General features: G+C 39.1%; 1 protein-coding gene across 2 annotated transcripts; it reads left to right on the top strand.

Moving 5' to 3' along the window:
• The first annotated feature begins 1,103 nt into the window (after window positions 1-1,103).
• YBX3 (Y-box binding protein 3) lies at window positions 1,104-23,505 on the top strand. Of its 2 annotated transcripts, XM_039853299.1 has the most exons (10): window positions 1,104-1,401; window positions 5,197-5,260; window positions 6,308-6,341; window positions 9,195-9,284; window positions 10,937-11,059; window positions 13,931-14,134; window positions 19,431-19,528; window positions 21,146-21,317; window positions 21,951-22,046; window positions 22,949-23,505. In XM_039853299.1, the coding sequence occupies exons 1-9, from the start codon at window positions 1,137-1,139 to the stop codon at window positions 22,014-22,016; spliced, it is 1,116 nt and encodes a 371-aa protein (XP_039709233.1). In that variant the 5' UTR covers window positions 1,104-1,136; the 3' UTR covers window positions 22,017-22,046; window positions 22,949-23,505. The 2 variants fall into 2 exon arrangements, with proteins under 2 accessions (XP_039709233.1, XP_039709242.1); XM_039853308.1 differs by lacking the exon at window positions 13,931-14,134.
• Window positions 23,506-23,545: the final 40 nt, after the last annotated feature.

Here is a 23,545-nt window from a genome sequence, read left to right as displayed (position 1 = left end):
ACACCGATGTCTGTCTGGACCCTAGAGGCAAAGAATACCTAAAAGTCCTGAATTCCAGATAGTTTTGGGGTAAAAGTCACAGTCCCTCTGGCATATGTTTAGCACGACTCAGTTCATTCTCTAAAGGCCATGTGGGCTCTTCCGACTGAGAATATCATTTATTGAATGATGTTTCTCTGTACGTGTCATCCCTAAGTCTCAGAGGGCTCAGTTGCTTAAGCTTCCACCAGCTGGCAGAAGTAATTGGAGCAGAAGGTAGGATGTGGATTTATTCAGTTTTTTTTTCCAAGTACAATATTAAATACATATTAACAGTTCGTTATTTGTTCTGCTAAATGGGTATAAGCTCTCGATATTTAGATTCTCAGAGGACTTCAATTTCTTCACCTGCGGGTTTAGATGGAATCATCTTTGAGGAGGAAGTTGCCAAATAGTCGTAAGAGTTTATTATCTTAGTTTTTAATTGCTATATCAGAAATGTATAATATAATATGTAAGCTTGATAAATGTTGAATGAATAAATGTATCTAAAAACAAGTGTTTGGGAGAGAGAAGAGCAGCATAATTGGGATGCCCTAGTTCCAAAAGGTCATTTTCAGGTGTCAGGAGGTTGTGAGGCGAGACCTCTGGTTCCCCCCCACCCAGCCCCTCCCAACAAAGGGACCAGCAGGGCGTGCTCCTCAGACAGCTCCAGATTACACTGCAAACCTTGGATTTACCTTTGCTTTCCTTTACTCCCCATCTCGGCCCCCGCGCTCGGGTCCCGGGAGGTTGGGTGGGTTGGAAAGGACATCGGGCGCCTTTAAATGCTAATGAAGTCGGTGCCCAACTCCGGAGCCAACTTTCCCCACCCTCTTCCCTCGCCCGCCCTTCCCTCCCCGGCCCGTGCGCCGCCTAGAAAAACTTGTGCGGGGCCATTTTTGGGGCAGTAAGATCGAGCGAGGAGCCCAAGAGCGAGCGCGCAGCCCGAGAGCTCGAGCCGCCTCCGCCGCGAGACCCCACCCCGGCCGCCGCCGCCTGCGCCGCGAGATCCTCACCGGCCTCCCCGAGAGCGAGCCCGGCCGCCGCGACCACCAGCCGCGCTAACCGCCGACCAACCGCCACCGAGGTGCCCGAGTGAGAGCAGAGGAGGCGGCATGAGCGAGGCGGGCGAGGCCAGCACCACCACCACCACCACCACCACCCTCCCGCAGGCTCCGGCGGAGGCGGCCCCCGCGGCCCCCCGGGACCCCGCGCCCAAGAGCCCGGTGGGCGGTGGCGCGTCCCCGGCCGCGGCCCCGGCGCCCGCCGCCCTCGTCGCAGGAAACCCCGGTGGGGACGCGGCCCCCGCAGCCACGGGCCCCACGGCCCCCGCCTCTTCAGCCCCCGCCGGCAGTGAAGACGCGGAGAAAAAAGTTCTCGGTGAGTCAGGCCCGCGAGGGTAGGGGCTGCTCCGCGCCGGGCTGGCGGCGGCGGGCCGCCGTGCACGTGTGGGCGTCTCCCGCTGCATTTCTTCCTGGGCGGGGAGCTGAGCGTACGGGGTGCCCGGGGACCTGGGGTCCCCAGAGTCGCGGCCGCAGTGCGCCCGTCCTGCAGGAGCTCCCAGGTGAGCGCGTGGCGCTCTGCGCTCTTCGCTGCCGGGTGCGCGTTCCTCTTGGTCCTGGGCCAGCAGTTTGGGTCTTAACTTTGGTCGCCTAGCCAGACACTGTCACACCTTCCCGAAGTGGTAAATGCCTCGGTGCAAAGAGTAAAGAAAGGAGCGGCAGCCTGGGAGAGGGGACCCAGGGGATGGATGGATGTGGATGTAGGGGAGGAACAGACACGTGGGACGGCGACTTTGGAGTCCTTGCTCAGGATCTGGGTGTGGGGAGGATTTCCTTTGGGGAAGAGTCAGGCCCCAGAAGCAGACGGGGAGGAAAAAGTGGAAAGACTTCTTGCTGGGGAGGCTCAGGTGTCTGTCCCTGATGCCCTTCCCACATGGGCACGGGAAAGGCGCCATGCGTCTGTCGGCCACATGTCGGGAAAGAGGTGTTGCAATTCTCTTGGGTCTTGGTCCCACGTCCTCCTCCCTCCCTGTGCCCACTGCTGCGAAGGACCATTCACAGTTTACCAGTCGCTACGCCTTTTCTTCTTCCTGGACTGTGGGGAACGCTCGTGGTGCGGCAGCTGAAAAAACTTTTTAGGAAGTGTGGGTATGACGTTTGTTTAGAACATCGTTATCTTGGGACATTTAACTTAGGAAAGGAAATAGTCTGATGAAAAGTTCGGGTTTGGGAGCAGAGCGTTAGAAAGGGTTTCTGTTGTCATTGTTGGTTTTGTCACGTGCAGCCTTCTCAAGTAACGCCCTGTGTGAGGCCTTAAAGAGGCTTACAAAGCAGGTGGGTGGTGAATAAATAAGCTTTCTCAAGGGTGTGTGCATATATCACTCACTCTCTTAAACAAGAAAGTTAGTAGGATGCTTTAGAGAAATTTTCAGCATTTGAGTGCAGTGTGTTTGATCTCTCTGATCCTTGCCTGCCAAATTTCTTAGGAAGAACATTGAGGGAATAATGTGAAGAAAGCACAGTATAGTTCCTTGTTCCCCACCTCGAGAGGCCTGTTTCTTTTTCTGGGGCTTTTACTCATTGACTGCCCATGCTAAATGTAACCTGTGTCGGTTAAGAAACAAAATAGCTCTCATTTTGCTGGACTAAAAGTTGCTTAAGTCTAGCCAATACTGAACTGTGATATTGTTTCCAACAAGTGTTTTCTTGGAACACTTCATGCAAAATGTGTCAGAGAGACAACCTTGGGTTATCCAAAGTGGTGTTAAGATATACCCCCCTCCCCCTTTAAATTCTATTTGTAATAAAGGAATTTTGCAGTTATTCACTTGATTCTCGTACCCCTTCTGGATCTAAACTGACCTTCTGGATTTTTAAAGCAGATATCTTTAAAGATGAAGGAAACAGGTAAAGTGAACTTTCTCAGCCACCAATTGCCGTTAAGCCTCTACTACATCCTGGTGATGATTCTGGAGGTCTTTCATCTTTCCACTGTAACTCCAACTCTCAAAATGAAGGGCAGCTTTCTCTGTGACCTTTCAACACTGTTTGTCTCTGTTCTCTGTGTCCTGCCATCTCGTTTTTTTCTTTTCTTTTCTTTCTTTCTTTTTCTTTTTTTCTTGCCAAGCAAACACATGGGTGCCTAAAATGTGCCGGGCACATTAGTGACTGAAATGGAATTCAGATTTTGGATTCTCCCATTCTAGTTTTTACAGTCTTTAACTTCAGTGTACATACAGCCATAGGCCAGGAAAAGTAGTTTACCTGAGTGAAACACTTCCCTTCTAATGAACATTATGGAAGCCATTATGGCCTTCCTCTATCCTCCCTTTGCCTTTTTGTGTAGGTGAAGTGAGTTTATGGTTTAAAGCAAGAAGTGTGTATGAATGTGTTTGGCCGTATGAAGTTGTTGAAAATATTTGTGGAATTAGGAGAAAATTTAAAACTACATGGGGTGGGGTGAGAGAGAGAAATAACCTTCAGCCTGGATTGAAGTTAGGCTTGAAAATCAATTTTTATCTTTTCCTCATTGTATTAGTGTTGCCTTTCTAATCAAGGTTATATCTTTGACAGTGGTAGACATTAACTTTTATGAAAATGAATCGAAAACAGTTCCTAGCTTTTTATTTTCCTAGGTCATTAATTGGGGGGCACATAAAAAGAGACACAAAAAATATATCGTTTGAGGTAATGTGTGACTTAAAAGCATACGATTTATCAAAAGCAGGCCATTTCTGTGTACATTTGGATCTAAAACATTTTTTTTCTTTGCCCAGCTGCTCTAATTAGAATGGCCTAAAACTGAAGATGCCAATGGTTTAAGTTTTTCATTGGAGACATCTTCCTTACTTGGAATCGGAGTTAGAGATTGCTCTGTCAGTGGTGGGCTGAATGATTTTGGACACATGAAGAGTAGTGTTTTTTTTTCCTTTTTACAAAGAGAGCTAAAATATTCCTCAAGCATACCTAGCAAAACTAAGAACTAACTATACCCACAACAAAGCAAATCCTAATTACTGTTTTTTAGTGCTGAGTTTAAAAACTGTATCCTTATTGTTTATCCTTGGAAATTACAAACTTTGTATTTCATGGAGATTTCAGCATGGATTAATATTAATTTTTACTCTCATTCTCTACTAAGTTCTTTTTTAAGGTACTCTATTGTCAGATTTCCTGTTTCATTGAATCTTGATAATTTCTTTATGCATTTCCTGACTTCAGACATAGGCATTTCTTAGAGGTACTGAATTTGGCATTCAAAATTGATTCAAAGGAGCCCTCAGATTTTACTTGATGACTGTAACAAATATGAATCTACAAAGGACAAGTTAATATGACCATACTATTTGTTTAGATGACTTCTCTTAAATTCTGTTAAAATTTGGTGTTGTACGGAAGTGATCCTACTCCGGATGGAAAGTGGATACAATAATCATGTTTAAGAGGGAGACTTTATAGAAAATACTGAATTTCATTCCCACCAACTGCAGAGAGTAAACAGTGAAACAGAAGCCCAAATTCATCACTGTGTTTTGAAAAGACCTGTTACATCATGTCTCAGGGTGGTGAGTACAGCACTGGATTGAGACAGCATCAGTTCTATTATTACTCTTGACTCCTCTGATAGGCCCCCAACTGGCAACTAGACAAGATACTTTATGTTATGTGTTTGTAGATTAGCTATTAACAAGGAACTACTATTTCACTTAATAAAGTTTGCCAGTGTTTCGAAGTGTGAAAATAATGTGTTAAGGTCACTTGTGCTTACCTTGTTTATCTACATTCTCTTTCATTGTGACCCTTCTGTTGCACTTTAGAACATTTTTTTTTTTTCTGTTAAACTATAATCTTGAAGAACATTTTTTTTGTTTGTTTTTCCTTTAACGGTATTTCTCAATTTTAATTACTGCAGAATTGTATAGATTTATGACCAGTCTTTATCTTATGACTATATAAAAGTTTTAACAGGGAAGAAAGTTTTATTCTTTTGAAAGTATTTCCTTATAATAGCTTCACTTGCTCCATTTTCTTTTTCTAATATATTTTGGAATTAAGCTTTTAATGGTTTCCTTGGGTATGTTTGGGCTTTATATAATGCTATTAAGACCTTAGTGATATGAGCTTTATCTCTTTGTAGGTCAGCTACTAATTTATCTCCTTAATCCTATTTTAGCCACCAAAGTCCTTGGCACTGTCAAATGGTTCAACGTCAGAAATGGATATGGATTTATAAATCGGTATGTGTGTTTGTATCTTTACATATTTTAAAAACATAGTTATGCTGTGGCACCAGCAGTTAAAAATTCTTCACCATACTTTATTAATGGCTTGTATAAGTTTTTAAGATTTGTAAGTGCTGTAAATAATCTCATTTCTAAGATATTGGTCATTAAATATTAGTTAGAATACATTGCCAGAACATTGATAAATAACTTATTTTATAAAATTTAGTTATTAAAAGAAAAAAATGGGTGGGGGGATAAATAAGAAATGGGAAGGGCCTTAGGATAATTGACTTCATATCCATAATTTCACAGATGGAGAAATGGAGTCTTAGACTGGTTAAGCAACTTTCCTAAGGTCACACAACTAGTGAGTAATTGAGCTGGATCTGTAACCCAGGTCTGGTCCAAGTCCTGTGTAGAAACTGTAGTGTTTTCTTTAAACCATGGTAACTTCTAATCATATAAGAATGAGAATGTGAGTGCAAGCTCTTGGAAATATGTTTTTATGTGATATTTTAATTTTCTTTGTACCCCTCCCACCTCAACCATCCCCTCCACACACACTTAAAAAAACCCTCCAATTTCTTCCTTGCCTGTTTTTTTGGGGGAGGAGTAGGGGTGAGGGTGGGGAAGGAGGAGTTAGAGTGGGGTGGTGGTTGGGGGACTGTTTTAGGTTTCAGTGTAAGGAGAGCCTAGTTCACAGCTGTGCTCTGTCCTTTTAACTGTCTTGCTTTCCTTTTGCTGGGAGAGAAATCTGGGGCTCTGATTACATACCACGTGATTTAGAAAGAGATGAGAGGAAAGGGATGTTTCTGTGTGTTGAATCTGTACCCTCGGATCTAAGCACTGTGGTAATGCAGAAGAGTAAGGTGGGTATCTTGGGGGTTTAGAAGTTTTTCATGGGGATTGATTCCCGGCATCTGAAGTGAGTTTAGAGAATAAACAAAAATGTATGTTGTGTTTTGAAGTCTGGAGATCTAAACTCATAAAACATCTATTCTTTTTAAGTTTTTCCACCTACCTAGTACCTTTTAATTGTGAGCTTTTTTCTTCTAACAGAAATGACACCAAAGAAGATGTATTTGTACATCAGGTAAGGGGGTAATAAATGTTACATTTTATATGTGTGAAGAGGGTGGTGTTGGTACTGTGTTGTTTTCCCATTCCTGAATGTCATCCTATACATCATTATTCTACTCTAAACTCTTTCTGTGATTTTATTTTGGCAAGAGCTCAATCCCACATTTTAAGGTTGGCAGATAAGCTCTTCTGTCCCATCACAATAACTATTTTCAAAGAGTTTTTAAATTTGAATGAACTGAAGTAATATTTAATTAGACCGCTTTTTAATTTTTAAAGCCTTTTTTTTTTAATGTTTTCATTTTTTTATTGTCCCAATCCCCAGGCTCTTCTCCATACAGCAGTTACAGAAGTCTTTTTAAAAAGCAAATCAGATCATGTCTCTTCCATGACACAGTCTTTTCTTTTAAAACCTTCCAAGCCTTCCTATTGTAATTGGAAGAGAATCTAAATTCTCACCGGGTATTACACAGCCCTTTGTAACTTTTCACTATGACTCCCCAGCTTCATCTTTTACTGTCCTCCCCACTGGTCACTGAGTTCTAGCCTCACTGTCCTTCCCTCCCAGGAATGTATTTTGTTCCCACATGTTCTTGTGCCTGAAATACTCTTCCCCTAGGTCTTGGTTTATGTGCCACATCTAAGGCCTTTTTAGTACATACTTTGAACCCCCATATCACTCTAAAGCCTTTGAGTCTTTAGCAAAAAAACCTTTTGTTTCCATGGCGGCATCCTGTTCTCTTGATTGTGTGGTTCCCCCATAATATTTGGCTGGAACTGTCTTGGTTTTGCTTAGGTGGGTATTTGTTAAAGCTCCTCTATCAGAGCAGTTCTAATTTGGAGTAAATAGCACAGCGAAGTGGATAGTTAGGGCGTATGTATTCAAGACATGAGAAAACTCACAATTCCTAGGATAGTCCTCACTCTTGTCAAAGGTAGGCTTGGTTGTTAGCACATGGTCAGGCCAAAAGCCCCACACTCCCTTAAATTCGAAGCCAGTGTAGAAGATGGGTAAAATATGGAAAACATGGGCTTCTCTGCTGCAGGTATCTCAGTCTTTCTTTACATTATTAGCCTAGGATGTTATTTATTCTCTTATCATGAATCCTGCTCTTGGTTTACAAAATAGGTTAAAAGAAAAAATACCTATCCTTACTGTCCTTTTTCTATATTTAGTTTTCAATGAATTGAATCCAATATGTTCGTAGTTCTAAGTATATAACAACAGAGAAGCACAGAGCCAGATTCTAATACCAGCACATTTACCTGCAGGGCTCTGGCAAGCATCTGGTTGTCAGTGTTTTTGTTTTCTTTTGTTTAGGATTGTGTGTGTATTGAGGTGGAGTGTGGTGACTGGAGATAGTGATATCTAAGAATAAGCTTTCTAGTTGTGGTTTCTGTCATTTATATCTCTGCTTGACTTGGATATATTTGAGTTATACCTAGATAATTTGAGTAGATGTTTTGTTTACATACAATGACTTTTAAAGTCATAACAAACTGAAAGGAAGTGTTGGTTATAATACCAAGAGGTTAATAGATCTTTTGGGGGTAAGAACTCTGCGTTTGGTGACTGTTGGACTGAAAGACCTCACAAGTTTCTGCACTAGTGGCCAGCTTCGTTAGCCTGAGAGTATATGACCTGATTTCAGCCCCCGTGAGGCTGTGTGGTGAGTCACCTCACTGTGTTGAGGCCTGCCCAGTTTAACAGGAAAAAGGGAACAAGCGGGCAGGGAGGGGCTGGCTTTGGAATGGCTGAATGTTCAAACTGCGTGCGCATATATCCTGTCCTGAACTGCCTTTTTCCTCTGTGGGTGAAGTCTCTGCCCTATTGGCTCATTCTTTAATTTTTTTTCTCTCTCTCCTACTCGGAGTAAGGGAAGGGCTGGATTACACATACCTAATCGCTTTATAAAATAAGGTTGACCTAATTCCATAGAAACACAGAGCCCCTTTAACTATTTAGAGATACCAGAAGGAAATAGAAATTCATTGCAAGGATTATTCTGCTTCCTTCTACTGGTTGAAAAAGAAAGATCTGTTCATAAGCACATATTTAGGTGCAGATGTTGAATGCAGGATGACATCTTCATTGACCTTTTAATATATTATCAGGGACATGTGCATGATGCGGTGGGAAAAATACTAAATAAATATGTAGATACAGTACAGGGATATGAATTCCCCCACTTACTCCCCTACTCTCCCCAAGCTGCATCTTTATAACCTCAGATAAATTACTTATTAGCCTCATGTTTTCCCACCCATACAATGGGTGATGGGGCAAAGGCCAGATTTTCAGTAATATTGTGATTCCTGTGGTAATTTTATATATTCTCTTAGAAATGCCTTGGCATTTTCTAATTCCTTTTTCCTATTCGTCATCTTCCCTCCTCTCCTTCATACATTTTTTAAATTCTTTTCGAGGTTAGCAGTTTCTCTTTTCTATAGAGCTTTATACCTAAAATGTGTGCTTGTGTGTGTGTAAGATTCATGAAGGCATCCAACTCCTCCCCCTCAACTGATGGTGCTAGATTAGTAGTTTGAGGGAACCAATATATCTAATGTCATGAGTAGGTCATGATCAGGCTATAACAGGAGTGTGTGGTATCTACACATTCTGTTTAATACACCTACCAAGATGAATTCTGAAGGATAACATAAATCAAGAGGTTAATGTGGAATGGTTTTTATAGTGTTTTTTTGTTTTGTTGTTTTAGAGATTCAGGTTAGTAGGAGAATGATAGTTTTAAAAAGTAATAATAGGTCAACAGTTTCTTCATTATACCCAGTAAGCTTGAAAATGATGAAATCTGTCATCAGTGTTGACATATACGTCATTTAGAATTTTCTCTTCTCTTGACAGACTGCCATCAAGAAGAATAACCCACGGAAATATCTGCGCAGTGTAGGAGATGGAGAAACTGTAGAGTTTGACGTGGTGGAAGGAGAGAAGGTGAGAAGAAGTTGTGGCTGGGTATCGGAGTGTGCTGGCACTTGGTTTCCTCACATTGTAAATGATCTCTCAGCCCCTTATGAATTCACATTACTTTGGTTTTTTTTTTGTGTAACAGGAAGAAGTGACTTTTATGTAGAAATATTTTTGATTACTGGGTGTTATTATAAATATTCTTTGATATATTATAAAAGTACTTTTTAAATTTTCATTTAATAAATGATGAACCCTATTTCTGGAAGGAAAAGCTAATTTCTCAAGATTTAAAATGATATTTTATTTTGCTATAAATATATGTGCAAGTGTGGATTAAAATTTAACTTTTTAATAAGAAAATTTTCAAGCTGTGATTTGTAAGCACTTCTGCATAAATAATACACAGTAAAGAATGCTTTAATCTCAGTAAAAGATGATTCAAGTGGAATATAATCATTGTGTTTTCTCTTTGGCTTGGATTTTGGAAAGCTGAAGGCTTCTTGATAGACTACATAACAACTTTGTTCAGATGAAGCTGATGGATCATCTTGAAGTGTCTCTACAGAATTTTCTTTATGCTGTTACAGTTTGAATTCCAATATTAGTAATGTCCTTTATGCTTTGTCTTTAATCAACAATCCATTATAGAGATCAGTAAAACAATATTGAATAAGAATAAAAACACTTTAAAACCGTATGTGGTACAACTTCCATGGCAGCTAATCATGGCAGCTGAACGATAAACTGAGTTAATACCTATGCATGTGCTCTTCCCACATATGTGCATATACACCATTTTCAGAGTCCTTACTTTTAGTGGCTCCCAAACTGTTTGGTTTTAAAAGAACACTTTATTTAATATAGAAATTTAAATGACGTCTTTACTAATGTGATCCCCAGGGTCTCTTGCAAATGCTGGCCTGTAATCATCTCTCTTATTCCATCCAACTCTTAAAATTTTGTTTTGCCAGGTTAATTTTACCCCTGTTTGTTTTCAGAATTTGAAGTTTTACACATTGATGGTAGGGTGTAAAATATACTCTTGAATTCCTTTGTCTGAATTTTTTATATTTTTTGAAGCATTATTTTTATCCATTGTCCATATGAGGATAACACTAAGTTTGTTTGAGAATAATAGAGAAGTCTGCATGTGTAGAAATTATACTAACTAAAGCAAGGATGCTCTTTTCCCATTTCTGCCAAGATGGGAGCAGTTTCACTATCAATAAGTCATTGCCGGACAGCCACATGAGCCCACGAATAGGGATTCTCTTGGTATCTCTTAGAGTAACGTAGGTTTCAGCATTTTCTAGGAAGTTCACGTGATCTTAGTTATTTTCCATTGAGGATTATTTTTCTTTGTCTAGCATTAGTTCTTTGACAGTTACATTATATTTGTTAGTTTATGTTCTTTAAAAACGTACATGCTGCTCTTAAACTTAGCGTAACCAAACAAGGCAAAGTTTAGATTGCGTGAGCAAACAGGCTGTATACATATCGATCAGGACATTAAATACCTTGCTCACCTTATTAAAACTTGGGTGTGTTTTTGAGGTCACGATAGGAATTGACAGTACATTTTGCCAATCTTTAACACTTTGGCTCTCTAAGGCTGTTTTTGGTGGGTTAGTTTAGCTTTTTTTAAATTTTGATGCCATCTTTATTTTCTGTCTCAGGGTGCAGAAGCTGCCAATGTGACTGGCCCAGATGGAGTTCCTGTGGAAGGGAGCCGTTATGCTGCTGATCGGCGCCGTTACAGACGTGGCTACTATGGCAGACGCCGTGGACCTCCCCGTAATGTATGTTGGTCCCTCTTCCTAACCAGTAATTGAAAAACATGTTCAATCTAAAATTAAGTATGCATACGTGGAACAGATTAATAAATGCTGCCTTTTCTTTTTCTTTTCCTTCTTTCCTTCTTCCTTCCTTCCTTCTATTTTTGTTGATGGGAAATTTTTAGTGCCCAGAATTTATCCGTAGCCACTGGTCTCATTGGAAACTTGCCATTCAAAAGTTCTATCAGTTTGTATGTCTTAGGCTGCAAATTTTAGAAATTTAATTATCTTGTAACAAGAAGGCTTCATTAAGGGTCTCAAAAAGCCATTCTCTCTTTATTGGGCTCTTTTATCTGGTTAGAACCTAGTGGCATTTACTGGGAAAGGGGAATGACATTTCTGTGATTGGCCTAAACCTGCTCATCCCTTGGCACTGGCAGTCTTCATTGCTAAGAAAATCAGTGTTTGACTGGCAGGGAAGAATGGGGAGTAGCCTGGGAATAGGCTAATAAATGGTCCTGGCCACAGAAATATTAAGTTTCTCTCGATTAAGTAGCTATTTTATTTAGCATAGCATTTTTCCATTATTTTAAAGTAAAGAAGTAATAAGTAATTCTCTGGATTTTTAGTTCTTCAAGTTGATGATAACAATTCAGGTGAAAGGGTTTATAACCAAGCCTGCCTATATTTTTCTCAGGAGGCTCAATTTAAAGTACTCTCAGAGCATCCGAAGAGAGTCCCATTCATTTGTGGTCATGAGGATCCTATAAATTCAAGTTACTTTTTGATGTTTCTAGAATTAACGCCTTGGATTGGCAATATAGAATGAAACTCAAAATGCTTTGAGAGCACAGGATTGTGGCTATGTGAGTCATCCAAGGAAAACTTTTGAAAAATCTCACCAGAATAAAATATCTGCAGACAGAATGATTTATCTCTATGCATTGACAGATTTATATCTTTCTGCTTACCAGAATGCTTTTCCTCGTCATTCTATCATCTATATCACCCTGCTCAAGCTGATTTTTATCACATTCTTTACATCTTCTTTCTCTGTTTCTATATTTTTCTTACCCATGTTTTGCTTATTCTGTTTGATTTTTAATAGTAAGCTGCGTGGGGGTGGGAGTAGATGTGAGTTACAGCATTTCCTGAGTCATGTTAACTCAAGTTCAACAGAGTCACAGAGCTCTACTTGTGATTATTTTGATTCCTAGGTTAATTCAGAAGTAAAAGTGGTAGGAAACCGTTAATGAAAAATTTTCCTTTACTTTTCTCCTCAGCTGGGAATTCTGAAGTCATGCAGGTAAAAGATGTTTAGAAATAAAGTAGTCAAAATTCTGAGGGTGTACCTGAATAAACGTTTTCTGTTGTAATGTCTTTAAATCCTTACGGCTCAAGAGCATGTTTGGCAGTGGTGCTGCCATTACTCTTATGTTATGAAAACTCCTAATGAAAGCTTTGGCTGTATAAAACTCAAAAAGACACAAAAAGCCTGAAAAGAAAAACAATTTATGAAGTCTGTGTCTTTATGTAATTGACGATACAGGTTTTACAAGGTGTAGAATGGCTTGATTTTTCTGAAATTAGACTAGCTGAGGCTATAGTTGAAGCTTTTCCAAATACCCTCATCCCCAAAAGAAATGGGTTATTGTTAATTTTTAATTTATTCACTTAAAAAACTATAGTTACTTTCCTTAAGACTACCTTTGGCATTTGCATATTCTCCTTTAAAATAAGATTTGAAATAAATTCTTTGAGTGATATTTGGCTGTTTTTATTTTTTAATATAAAATATTAGTATATGGTATGGTAGTTTAAATGCAGGAAAAAATATAAAATGAGTCAATAATTCCCTTTGTTAGTAGGAGTTATATTTAGAAACTGCCCGTATCTTTTACTTATTACTATATATTAAAGTACAATTAAGATTGTTCCTAAACATAGAAAGAAAATCATGCGATATCAGTGGTTCTCAAACTTTTTGGTTTTTGGACCCATTTAGATGCTTAAATATTATTGAGCTCTCAAGAGTCTTTGTTTATGTGTGTTTCTATCTATTAATATTATATTAGAAATTAAAGCAGAAATTTAAAAGATATTCAATTGATGTAAAATAAACTCATTACATGCAAAAAACATTTTTTATGAAAACTATATGTTTTTAAATTGAGCAAGAAGCATGGTGTTGTTTTACAATTTTGCAAATCTCTGATGTCCGATTTAATAGAAGGCAGCTGGATTCTCATATCTCCTTTGGCATTCAGGCTGCCGAGAGACCGAGAGACCGTGTCATTGCAGCTCTAGGACACCCCACCACACACTCCTGAGAGGATGAAATAGGAACAGGCAGATAGCATCTTCGCAGCACTATGAGAATGGTTTGACCTTAGTAACCCCCTGAAGGGTTTGGGAGACGCCATCTGCACTTTGAGAATAGCTGCAGGAAGTAAACCATTTATTTAGAACAAACTTGATAACACTACAAACTATATTTTTTCTTGACTGCCTTAACTTTGCCCCAGAAGAGGCAAATGTTGGGGGACACACATTTGATGGTGCTAAATATTATAAATGTTGTAGATGATCTTTGGGTAGTTGGTCAATTAATACTCATTAATTCTAATTAGATGACTATTAAATTCATTATAGATTGATTGCTTTTGCTTTTCTGCTTCTTGGTATTTTATCTGCACAGATCTACTTTAATCTTAATGTAGTTTATCCCAGGTAATCACATGATGATCTGGGTTAAATGCATTTTGTCTGTATAATAAAAGGGATTATTTCTTTTGGGGAGGTATTTTTCTTTTGGTGATATTCATCCTAAATGGTATTCTTTGGTTCTTTCCTTGCTGAAACTTCTTCTGAATCTCTGTTTCTTTGCTTCGCTAGTACGCTGGGGAGGAGGAGGAGGAAGGGAGCGGCAGCAGTGAAGGATTTGAACCCCCTGCCATTGATGGGCAGTTCTCTGGGGCCCGGAGTCAGCTGCGCCGCCCCCAGTATCGCCCTCAGTACCGGCGGCGGTTCCCGCCTTACCACGTGGGACAGACCTTTGACCGTCGCTCACGGGTCTTTTCCCATCCCAACAGAATGCAGGTAAAATTGCACCTGGGACTTCTCTTCAGCAGTCCTCACCCCTCCGTCCTTCCTCTGCCTCCTCTTCTTCCTCCTCCTCCAACACCTGCTGCCGGAAGTAAAACCTTGCTTCCCGATGCTACAAAAGCTGAGGCAAGGTTTTGTCTGCATTCTCAGAGCAGTCATTCTAGTAACATTTCTAAAAACACAACCACATGAGCCATGCCTGTGATTGGGGACCCTGGTGCATAGTGCACAGTTTCTAGTTTATAGGAAAATAAAAGAAGTAAAGTAGAGAAACAGATGGTATGTGTAAGAGCTTAAACTCTGAAGTCAGGCAGGTCGGGATTTGAATCTTGTCTCTGCTACTTTTTATCTGTGAACTTTTGAGAAAACCAAACTTTTGAGAGATTAACTTGTCCATCCATTAACTTGGGATGATAACCTGCCTCCACCATGGGGTTATGATGATTAAATCAAAAGTAAAGACTAGCAAAATGCCTCCCTCAGGATAGCTAACATCTAATAAGTCTCTAATTTAGATAGGATAGTGTCGATTATTAAGAAAAGCTACCATAGAGTGGAGATTGTTGATTATCGATCTCCTTTTTTACTGCAAAATATTAATACAGGTATTGTGAACTTGACCTGTAATTAATAAGCCTTATACCAACTTTGCAGTTCCTAGAAACTTGGAAAACTTAGGATAGGGTATCATTTTTGTTATCACTAGCTACAAAATTTTCCTCTCAGTGTCCTTGGTTTTTGTTTTCTGTCCACTAAGTGTTTTGACTGAACATTATGTTCAGTCTGTTCTTTGCTACCCTTCGCCTGTCCCATCATGCATGACTGTGTTCTTTCTACATTGCTTCTTGTTTTTTCCCTTCCACGCTTTAACAGCTGTCCCTGACAAATGTGCTAAAAATAACAAGTAGACTTACGTATATGGAGAGATTGGGTACATGAGGCGTAGTAGGTTCCTTTAGGGCCGTGCTCTGGGGTTCTAGGAAATGAGGACAGGAAGAGTAAGTGAGATTGTCATACACATTTATTTTTAGTATGTTAGTGCCTTCCTGAAATAATCATTCTTCGTATTTAGCATATACACATGTATCTTATTTTTTGAGAACATGATGATTCTTTTCCATATTATTTGAAATAAAGTATATTTCACCTTAGGAGCTGAAGGCGATACTTCAATGTCATGTAGAAAATCCTTTGCAGAAGCTGATTGAAAACTCATTTTGAAAAAAATGTGCTTATTCTGAGAACTACTTTTAGTTGTTTTAACTTGGGCTGAACTTTTTACTCATTCCATATCTGAAGTAAAAGCTATCTTAGATTCCTTCAACAGTTTTTCCTTAGACTCTTTCTACTACATATCATGTTTATATGTTCAGTGAGTAAGAGGTCTGCTTAAGCTAACCAACAGCGTCAAGTGAAAATTCCAAAAGTTTCTTCCATACAACTAGGCGACCTCAAGGTTGTCATTGTAATGGCTTAAAAGTATAGAGAGAACTCTCGGATGGTAAAAATTTCCGAGGTCAAATAGAAAACTCTTTGCCAACATTTTCTACTATATATAAAACTATGAAATTTCTTGGACACAGTGGGGAAAAGAAGATAATATATAGGCCAATAGTATTTCCCTTATGTACCAAGGACATAATATACCCTGATCAGTGATCAAATGACTTCCATTTTTTAAAAGATAATAATTCTGTGTATTTGAAAATTTAGTAGAATTGGTTACTGAGCTAATATCAACTATTTATAGTCTTTGAGAAAAGAATTATTTGATAGAGTAAACGGAGCAATATTGTTTAGCGTCTGCCAAGTGACAGATGTTTGAGATCAATTCTTACTCAGTCTTTCCTACACCTTTATGAAGTTGGCAATGGTTTCCATATTATTGTTGTTGTTGTTGAAGAGATTTGAGTATTTAAAACAATTAGCAACTTATTATCTAAGGTTACATGGGCAAGAAGTGGGAGAGCTTAAACTCAATAAATCCACTCAAGTGGGTGGATTTAAACTCAATACATCCACCTATACTTTCCCCATTCTCTTATTCTAGTAAACTCTCTTTCTTTATTCATGTTAATAGCTGTTTCTATCTGTCCTTTTTTTGTGAATCAGAGTTCTTAAGGAAGAAGCAGCTTTGCTTGTTCAGAGAGCTAAAGGAAGGCTCATGTGGTTGGGATGGTATGAGTGAAGAGGAAAGGGATAGGAGGTGAGATTAGGGCGATACCTTAGGGTAGACCAAGTGCGCCTGGTGAACCATGGTAAGGACTATTGATGTGATAAAAAGCCAGTAAAGGAATCTAAAGAGGAAAGAAACATACTTAAAGAGATCATTGACTGTAGAGGCTGGACCACAGGAGGCAACAAGTAGGGTGACCAGCTCCTGTAATTTCCCTGTAGAGAGATGATCGTGTATGGATTAGAGTGCTGGCAGTGGAGGCGTGATGAGTGTTTAGATTTAGGGAATGTATTAAACATAAAAGTGACAGCATTTGATGCTGGAATGAATGTGCGGTGTGAGGACAAAAGAATACCTCTGCGGTGTTTGATTGAAATGACTGTAGGAAGACTGAAGAAAGGCCAGGTTTGGGGGAAAGGTGGAAATCATTTCAGGTCTTTTTCCACATTAAATTTTACCTCCAAGTGGAGATGTCAAGTAAGCAGAAAAATAAAACAAAGCAGAGTCAAGAGATAGAAAGTGGCTTGAGTTAGGAAGGTGTCATTTTAGATAAGGTGGTTGACAAAAGTCTTTGTTGCTATATATGAGAAGAGACCTAAGTGAAGCAAGGGAGCAAGTCATTCAGATGTTGGGAAGGGTGTGCATGGCCCAGGGAACGGCAAGTGCAGAGGCCGAAGGGAGCTGAAGGGGAGAAATGAAACTGGAGATATAACTCTGGAGTCATAAAAAACATAATTAAGCATGACATAGGATAAGACTAACTATAAAATAAGTGTAGCTGGAACATCGACCCTGGGACTGAGTTCTGGGACACATCAATTAAAGATTAGAAAGATAAGGAGTCCAGCAAAGGCCAATGGGAAGGAGCAGATAGGGAGAATGTATTTCAAGAGGGAAATGCTGCGTTAAATGCTGTCGATGAGGAATTTAGGTTGAGAATTGACTACTGGCTTTGATAGCTTGGAGGTTAGTGGTATGGTGAGGACAAAAATCTGATTAGAATGAATTCAAGAGAGAGCCAAGGGGTAGGAAGAAAAGGTATTCTCTTCCACTTTGAGGAGGTTTCTAGGGTGGTGGTGATGGGTTTCCTTTAGTAATATATGTCTGTAAAGGAGCTCACAGAAATGGGGCGGTATCTGGAGAAAGATACAGGGTCCGGAAAGGTTTTGGTTTGATTCGATTTTGTTTTTACATTGAGTGAGTTCTCTCCTGGTTTCTTCCCTTATGCCTTCCCTTACCAGCAACTTACTCATAATGCCATTAGATGGGCAAATCAAATGCCATACACATATATACATGTACACACATTTATATACATGTAACTTATCGTGTATGTGTATTTTAATTCCTGTCTACTGAAATGGCCGGAAATCAGTGACACCTTGATATAGCATTGAGCTTTATAAATACCGTTCTCCAATAAAAAGAAGCTCCTTTGGAGACATGGCTGGTTTCAGAGCTGGGCCAGAGAAAGTACAATATGAGCCTGGAACATCTTGTGCCAGAAAGCAAGGAAGTACTCAGAGAATGTTGGAGACATGTCAAAAGGACATGAGCCAGCTTGAAAGGGTTCCCACTGGCCAGTAATGATAGTAACAGATTATAACTCATTGAATAAAATAGAAAACCGTGAATCTATACAGATATAAATCAATAAATGAACATTGAGAATTCGATAAGGGATGAAATATTTTACAGACTTCTAAAAAGTATTTTCTACAGACTTTTAAAAGTATCTCTTCACAAAATCCTCATTAATTACAAAGTGAAGAAGAGTAAACATAGCAGAAGAGCCTTGGCAGACTGCCACCTTATCTATTCCTCAACGTGCAAATATTGTCAGTAACGGCACAAATTGAAACCGTACTCCATGCAGCAGGATGCAGTGAGAAGAATGCAGTGTCACTTTAGTGACTTCCCTGCCAAAGATACATAAACTTAAGCAAGGGAAACACCAAACAACCCACACCGAGGAGTATTTTACAAAATATCTGGCCTTTCATCTTTAAAAGTATCAAGGTAGCGAAAACCGAGTAAAGGCTGAAGAACTGTACCAGACATGGAGACAGCTAAATTCAATGCATGGTTCTAAGTGGGTCTTTTTGCTTTACGTAAAGAATACACTGGTGAAGCTTGAATGGGCTCTGAGGATTAGATTCTATACTTTGAACTTTTCTGGAAGTTTGCGACTATTTCAAAATAAAATAATTGAAAACGATGGGCTCTATTTCAGCATTGTTTGTATGCCTGGATGGAAATGATGGAGTAGAGAAGGGAGAAGATGACACAGTGAAAGAGAAAAGGAGGGATAAAGATTTAAAGTGCTCTAGTAGGCAAGAGAAGAGGGATTGGCTTTGAACGTGAGCTTGGACCACTTCCAGTGTAATGAGAAGAAAATTAATACAAGTGTAGGCAGGTTGGTTGATCTGATAGTGAGAGAATGTAGAAATTATTTTATGATTTTATGGAGAAGAAACGTTGAGATGTGGCTGTGTTGTAAAGAGTTTCAGAGATTTTTTTCTTTTCTTTCTTCTCCTAGAAGTTCAACAATAAAATTATTTTATTCCCTCAGCTTAAAATAAATTTATCAAGAAAGCGTATTTTATTTTTTCGAATGTTATACTTAATTATGCAAACAGATACAAAGAAGAAATTGTGAAAGGAAGAAATCAGAGGTGAAGGCATGATTTAGAGGCGTAAGAGAGCCTTTGTACTGAAGGGATACCCAGTTTGTAGAGTTAGTGGGTCTGAGTTTGAAAAGTGTGAAAAAATTTTCATTGCTCAAATGTAGTATATCATCCCATTTCCTTTTACACAATAGATTTTCTTTCAAGGGATGAATGGAATACTTCAAAATGTTAAAATTAATACTGTAAAATAAAATTAAGTGGTCTGGATAAGGCAGAAGACTTCTAGTGGGAGTGAGTTTTTCTTTCCTGTCATTCATGAAGATCTAATCAGTGAATAGCTCACTCTTATAGTTGAGAATTCTCAACTTTGTAAAGAAGCATTTTATTTTTTACTTTTCAAAAAACATTCTGAATGCAGCTGTGTGCTTTGTGTCTCTCATATCCTGTAGCATGATCCTCATTTTCAGCTCTGTTGCCCTTCTAGGCTGGTGAGATTGGAGAGATGAAGGATGGAGTCCCAGAGGGAGCACAACTTCAAGGACCTGTTCATCGAAATCCAACTTATCGTCCCAGGTACCGTAGGTATGTAACATTTTCCACTAACTCATGACCAGCTGAAGGACTTGTGAGTGACAGTATAATGAATGAGGATATTATGGGTCTGTTCTGTGGATTTATTATATAACAGAAGAGTTGGCTGCTTCGACTATATGTCCAAGTTTTGGGGGGACTCTACAGCATATGTTTTCAGATGGCCCTGTGACATTTTCCCCCTACTTAAACAATTAGAATTTTTAGTTATCCCTGTTCCAAAGCATTATTTGTATTTGATAACTTACATGATATAAATTCTTATTTTTTATTATATTTATGAAATTAACAGTTGATGGGTAATTCAATGGTAGTGGTACAAATGTAGGAAGAATTGAGTGCCGGCGAGGATGTGGGATACTGAATATTCTGTTAACCGAGCTAGTCTAGTACAAGGGTTAAATCATGCTACAGATGAAATTGTGTTTAAATTCCTGCCCTGCAATTAGTAACTGTATGTCCTTTAGCAAGTTTCTGGACTCTCTAAGACTTGGTCACTGTAGTCACCAGACCTATAAAATGGACATTAAGGAATATTGTACACTTGTCAGCAGGGTTAAATGTAAAATGCATCTCAAATGATTAGTATGGTGCCTGGTACAGTAAGCTCTCAGTAAATGTCAGGTATTATTAACTACCCACGATGTTATTGTTGGTGAAGGAGTGGGCCATTTTATTTGTGCTTTTTCCCTGTGAAGACTGCGAGTAGGGCTAGACTCCCTGAGACCCCTTTTCAGCTTTCTACATTGTAAGCCTTCCTGTTCCGTTCACCCCAGCCCTGAGGCGTGTGGAATGGGAGCTTCATTCCTGAGCGGTGCTTATGCCGCCTTCAGGTTTGGCAACGTGGGTTCATTGAAAGAGGAATAACTGTATTGTTTGAGGAAAGGATCTGTACCATTCTATGTCCTTTTTCCTCACAAGATTCATTCCAGTTTTAGACGTAATCACTCTAGTGATTAATTCCGAAGGACTTTCAAATAAAAGAGTCTTCATAGAAATGTCTTAATGAAAACAGAGAGGAGACAGGACTATATCTGAATCCCAGCTCTGTCAGTTCCTAGCTGCGATCTTGGGAAAGTTGACCTTTTTTATCTATGAAAGCAGCAGTCCTGTATAGTTCAACCAAATACTTATCCTCTCTAAACCTCTTGTTTTTCATACTCTCACAGAATTGGCATTGACATTAAGTACTTAACATGAAAACACACCAGCACACATTCTGGCACATAGTCTAAGTATTGCTAGTTCTCTTCCCACGTTTAATCCCTTTAGTCTCCCTTAAACTCTGTTCATGAAGGGCAGATGCCAGACCACCCACTTTTTTTATTTTCCTGTCTTCGGTGCCTGTCTTGAGGCCTGGTAGGAACATAGTATGTGTTCAGTATATGTTTGTTCACTACAAATAGATATTCAGACGAAGGAGGGAAATGGTGGAAAGATAGGGTTTTTCCTCCAAAACTTAGTTCCATGTGCTGCATTAGCCTGTGCATAATTCTAGCAATAAGTACTGATCACTTTTTAATCTTTAAAAATGAATAAAACCTATGTTCTCGAGGATTCCTGTCCTGTTGTACTTGTTCTCTTTTTGTTTCGTGTTCCCTGCTCTAGGGGACCTCCTCGCTCACGACCTGCCCCAGTCGTGGGAGAGGCTGAAGATAAAGAGAATCAACAAGCGGCCAATGGTCCAAACCAGCCATCTGCTCGCCGTGGATACCGGCGCCCGTACAACTATCGGCGTCGTCCCCGTCCTCCTAATGCTCCTTCACAAGATGGCAAAGAGGTGAATCCAACCAGCCGAGGGTGTATCGCCAGATTATCCTGAATCGTGTCAAAGTTTAATATTCTTTTTTATTCTAAGAGTGGTTTTATAATCTGACACTGAAATATATATAATATATATTAAAATATATGTAAAGTATAACAGTGTTATTATAGTAACGTTTATATAAAATAATACGTTTATATTAACACTTTGCTTAAGATCGTGTGTATGTGTGTATATATGTGTATATGTGTATCTATATGTGTGTGTGTGTATATATATATAGAGAGAGAGAGAGAGAGTGTATACCCTGTACATAACAAACCAAATATTTGAATTTAAATTAACATTCTCTGAAAGAATTACCCATGCTAGTGGGAATTCAGAGCTAAAATGTATAGGGCTGTCCAAACAAAGAATTGACAGAGAAGAACCTGCCTCTAAGAGTGTGTGGAAAGTAATTGTATATAGTGGATTTCTTTTATGGAGAGTAGAGGTGTTGTCATTTGGAAGCTCATATTGACTCATACTGAAGTGTAGTTAAAATTTTGCACAGTTAGAAGATTCCAACTTTTGAGAACTTTTAGTCTTCAACTCTCCACTCTCACCCGAATTGATCGATTTCTGGTTTGTGGTGGTTTTGTGTTTTAGACCAAGGCAGGTGAAGCGCCATCTGAGAACCCTGCTCCAGCCACCGAGCAGAGCAGTGCTGAGTAACACCAGGCTCCCCAGGCACCTTCACCATCGGTAGGTAAGAGCTTGGGCAGCCCAGGCTTGAGTTGATATTTTCTTTTAAATAGCATTATTTCTCAACAATAGTACAAGGCAGTCTAAACTCATTCCGTGATTCACCGGGGTCATCCCCTCATCTGAAGACAGTGGTTTTGGTGGTTAAATATCTCCGTGATTCACATTTTTCTGCTAGGCTTTGGGGACACAAACATTCTGGCAGAGTTAATGAGAGTCAAATGCTTTTTTCTAGAAACAGTTTTAACTATTACAATATTAATATGGTATACCCCTTGAGAAAACTTGTGAAGGTTTTACTTTTGTGACACCTAGTGGCCAGTTTGATAATTTTAACATGTTTGACAAGGTCTCATTTTAATAACAGGAGACTGTAATCTGAAGAATAAGCTAGAGTGGTTTTTTCCTTTCTTTTTCCTTTTGATAACCAATACTATTTATTTGGAGGCAGTGCAGTATAATGTGTGCGAACCAAGAAGTTTATGTATCCAGTCCAGGATCTACTAATTTGCTAGGTGATCCTGAGCAGTTTGTTTATCCTCTGCCTCATAATGTCTGCTGCTGGTAAAATGGGGACACTAACTAGACATGGCACTAAGGTTGTTGTAAAGATTTAGTGAGATGACACATATGAAGTGCTTAAACAGGGTGTGATAGTGAATAACCTCTTTATAAAAGTTAGCTTCTTATCTTATTGTGATTCCACTGTATGTACTGACTGTTTCCATTGGATTAATGTGTAGTTTGCGAATCTATAGAAGATACATGTGTCGATTTTTGTTTAGAGCTTCTGAAATATTGTTTTTTGAATTATATAAAAAACAGATCATTTTTGCCGTTTTATTTTTTAACTCCTGGTCATTTTGTCACTCTTTATAAATTTGATTTTAATTTTTTTTCAGGTGACCTAAAGAATTAATGACCATTCAAAAAATCAAAAAGCAGACGAGGACCTTACCAACACCAAAGAAACATCCAAGCAATGAAGTGGAAAACTAATAACTCAAGATGTGGATATTGGAATGTTTACTATTCTTCATGAAACAAGTATAAAAGGAAAATGTCAGCCAATTTTTTCCAGCAATTTTTCTGGGAATACCTGCACAGAAGACAAGAGAGCAACCTCCCCAGTTTCAGCAACCACTAGGTTTATATTTTTTTCCTGGTTTTTACTGTTTTGGTAATATGAATTGAAAGAAGAAATATTAATACCACATGGGGTGTACCCCTACCAAAGAAATCTGAAATATATAGTAAATGCTTTTTTTTCCTTTTCTGTTCATTTTGGATGCTGGTGCTAAACTTCCAAGTGTCATGATTTAAAAAGAAATTTTATGCCCTTATTTATTTCTAGGATGAGGGGAGTATAACATTTTTGCTTTCTTATGTGACTCTCTTTGAAAATGTGCAGTATGAAGTTCCTCAAAAATAAAATTTTTACCCTTGAAAGGAAAAGAGATATCACTGGAGTATGTTTTTCTATTGTAGCAGAAGTTTCG

The sequence above is a fragment of the Pteropus medius genome, unplaced genomic scaffold (assembly GCF_902729225.1).
Source record: "Pteropus medius unplaced genomic scaffold, Ma_sr-lr_union100, whole genome shotgun sequence".
Lineage (NCBI taxonomy): Eukaryota > Metazoa > Chordata > Mammalia > Chiroptera > Pteropodidae > Pteropus > Pteropus medius.
This window is presented reverse-complemented; position numbering and strand designations above follow the sequence as displayed.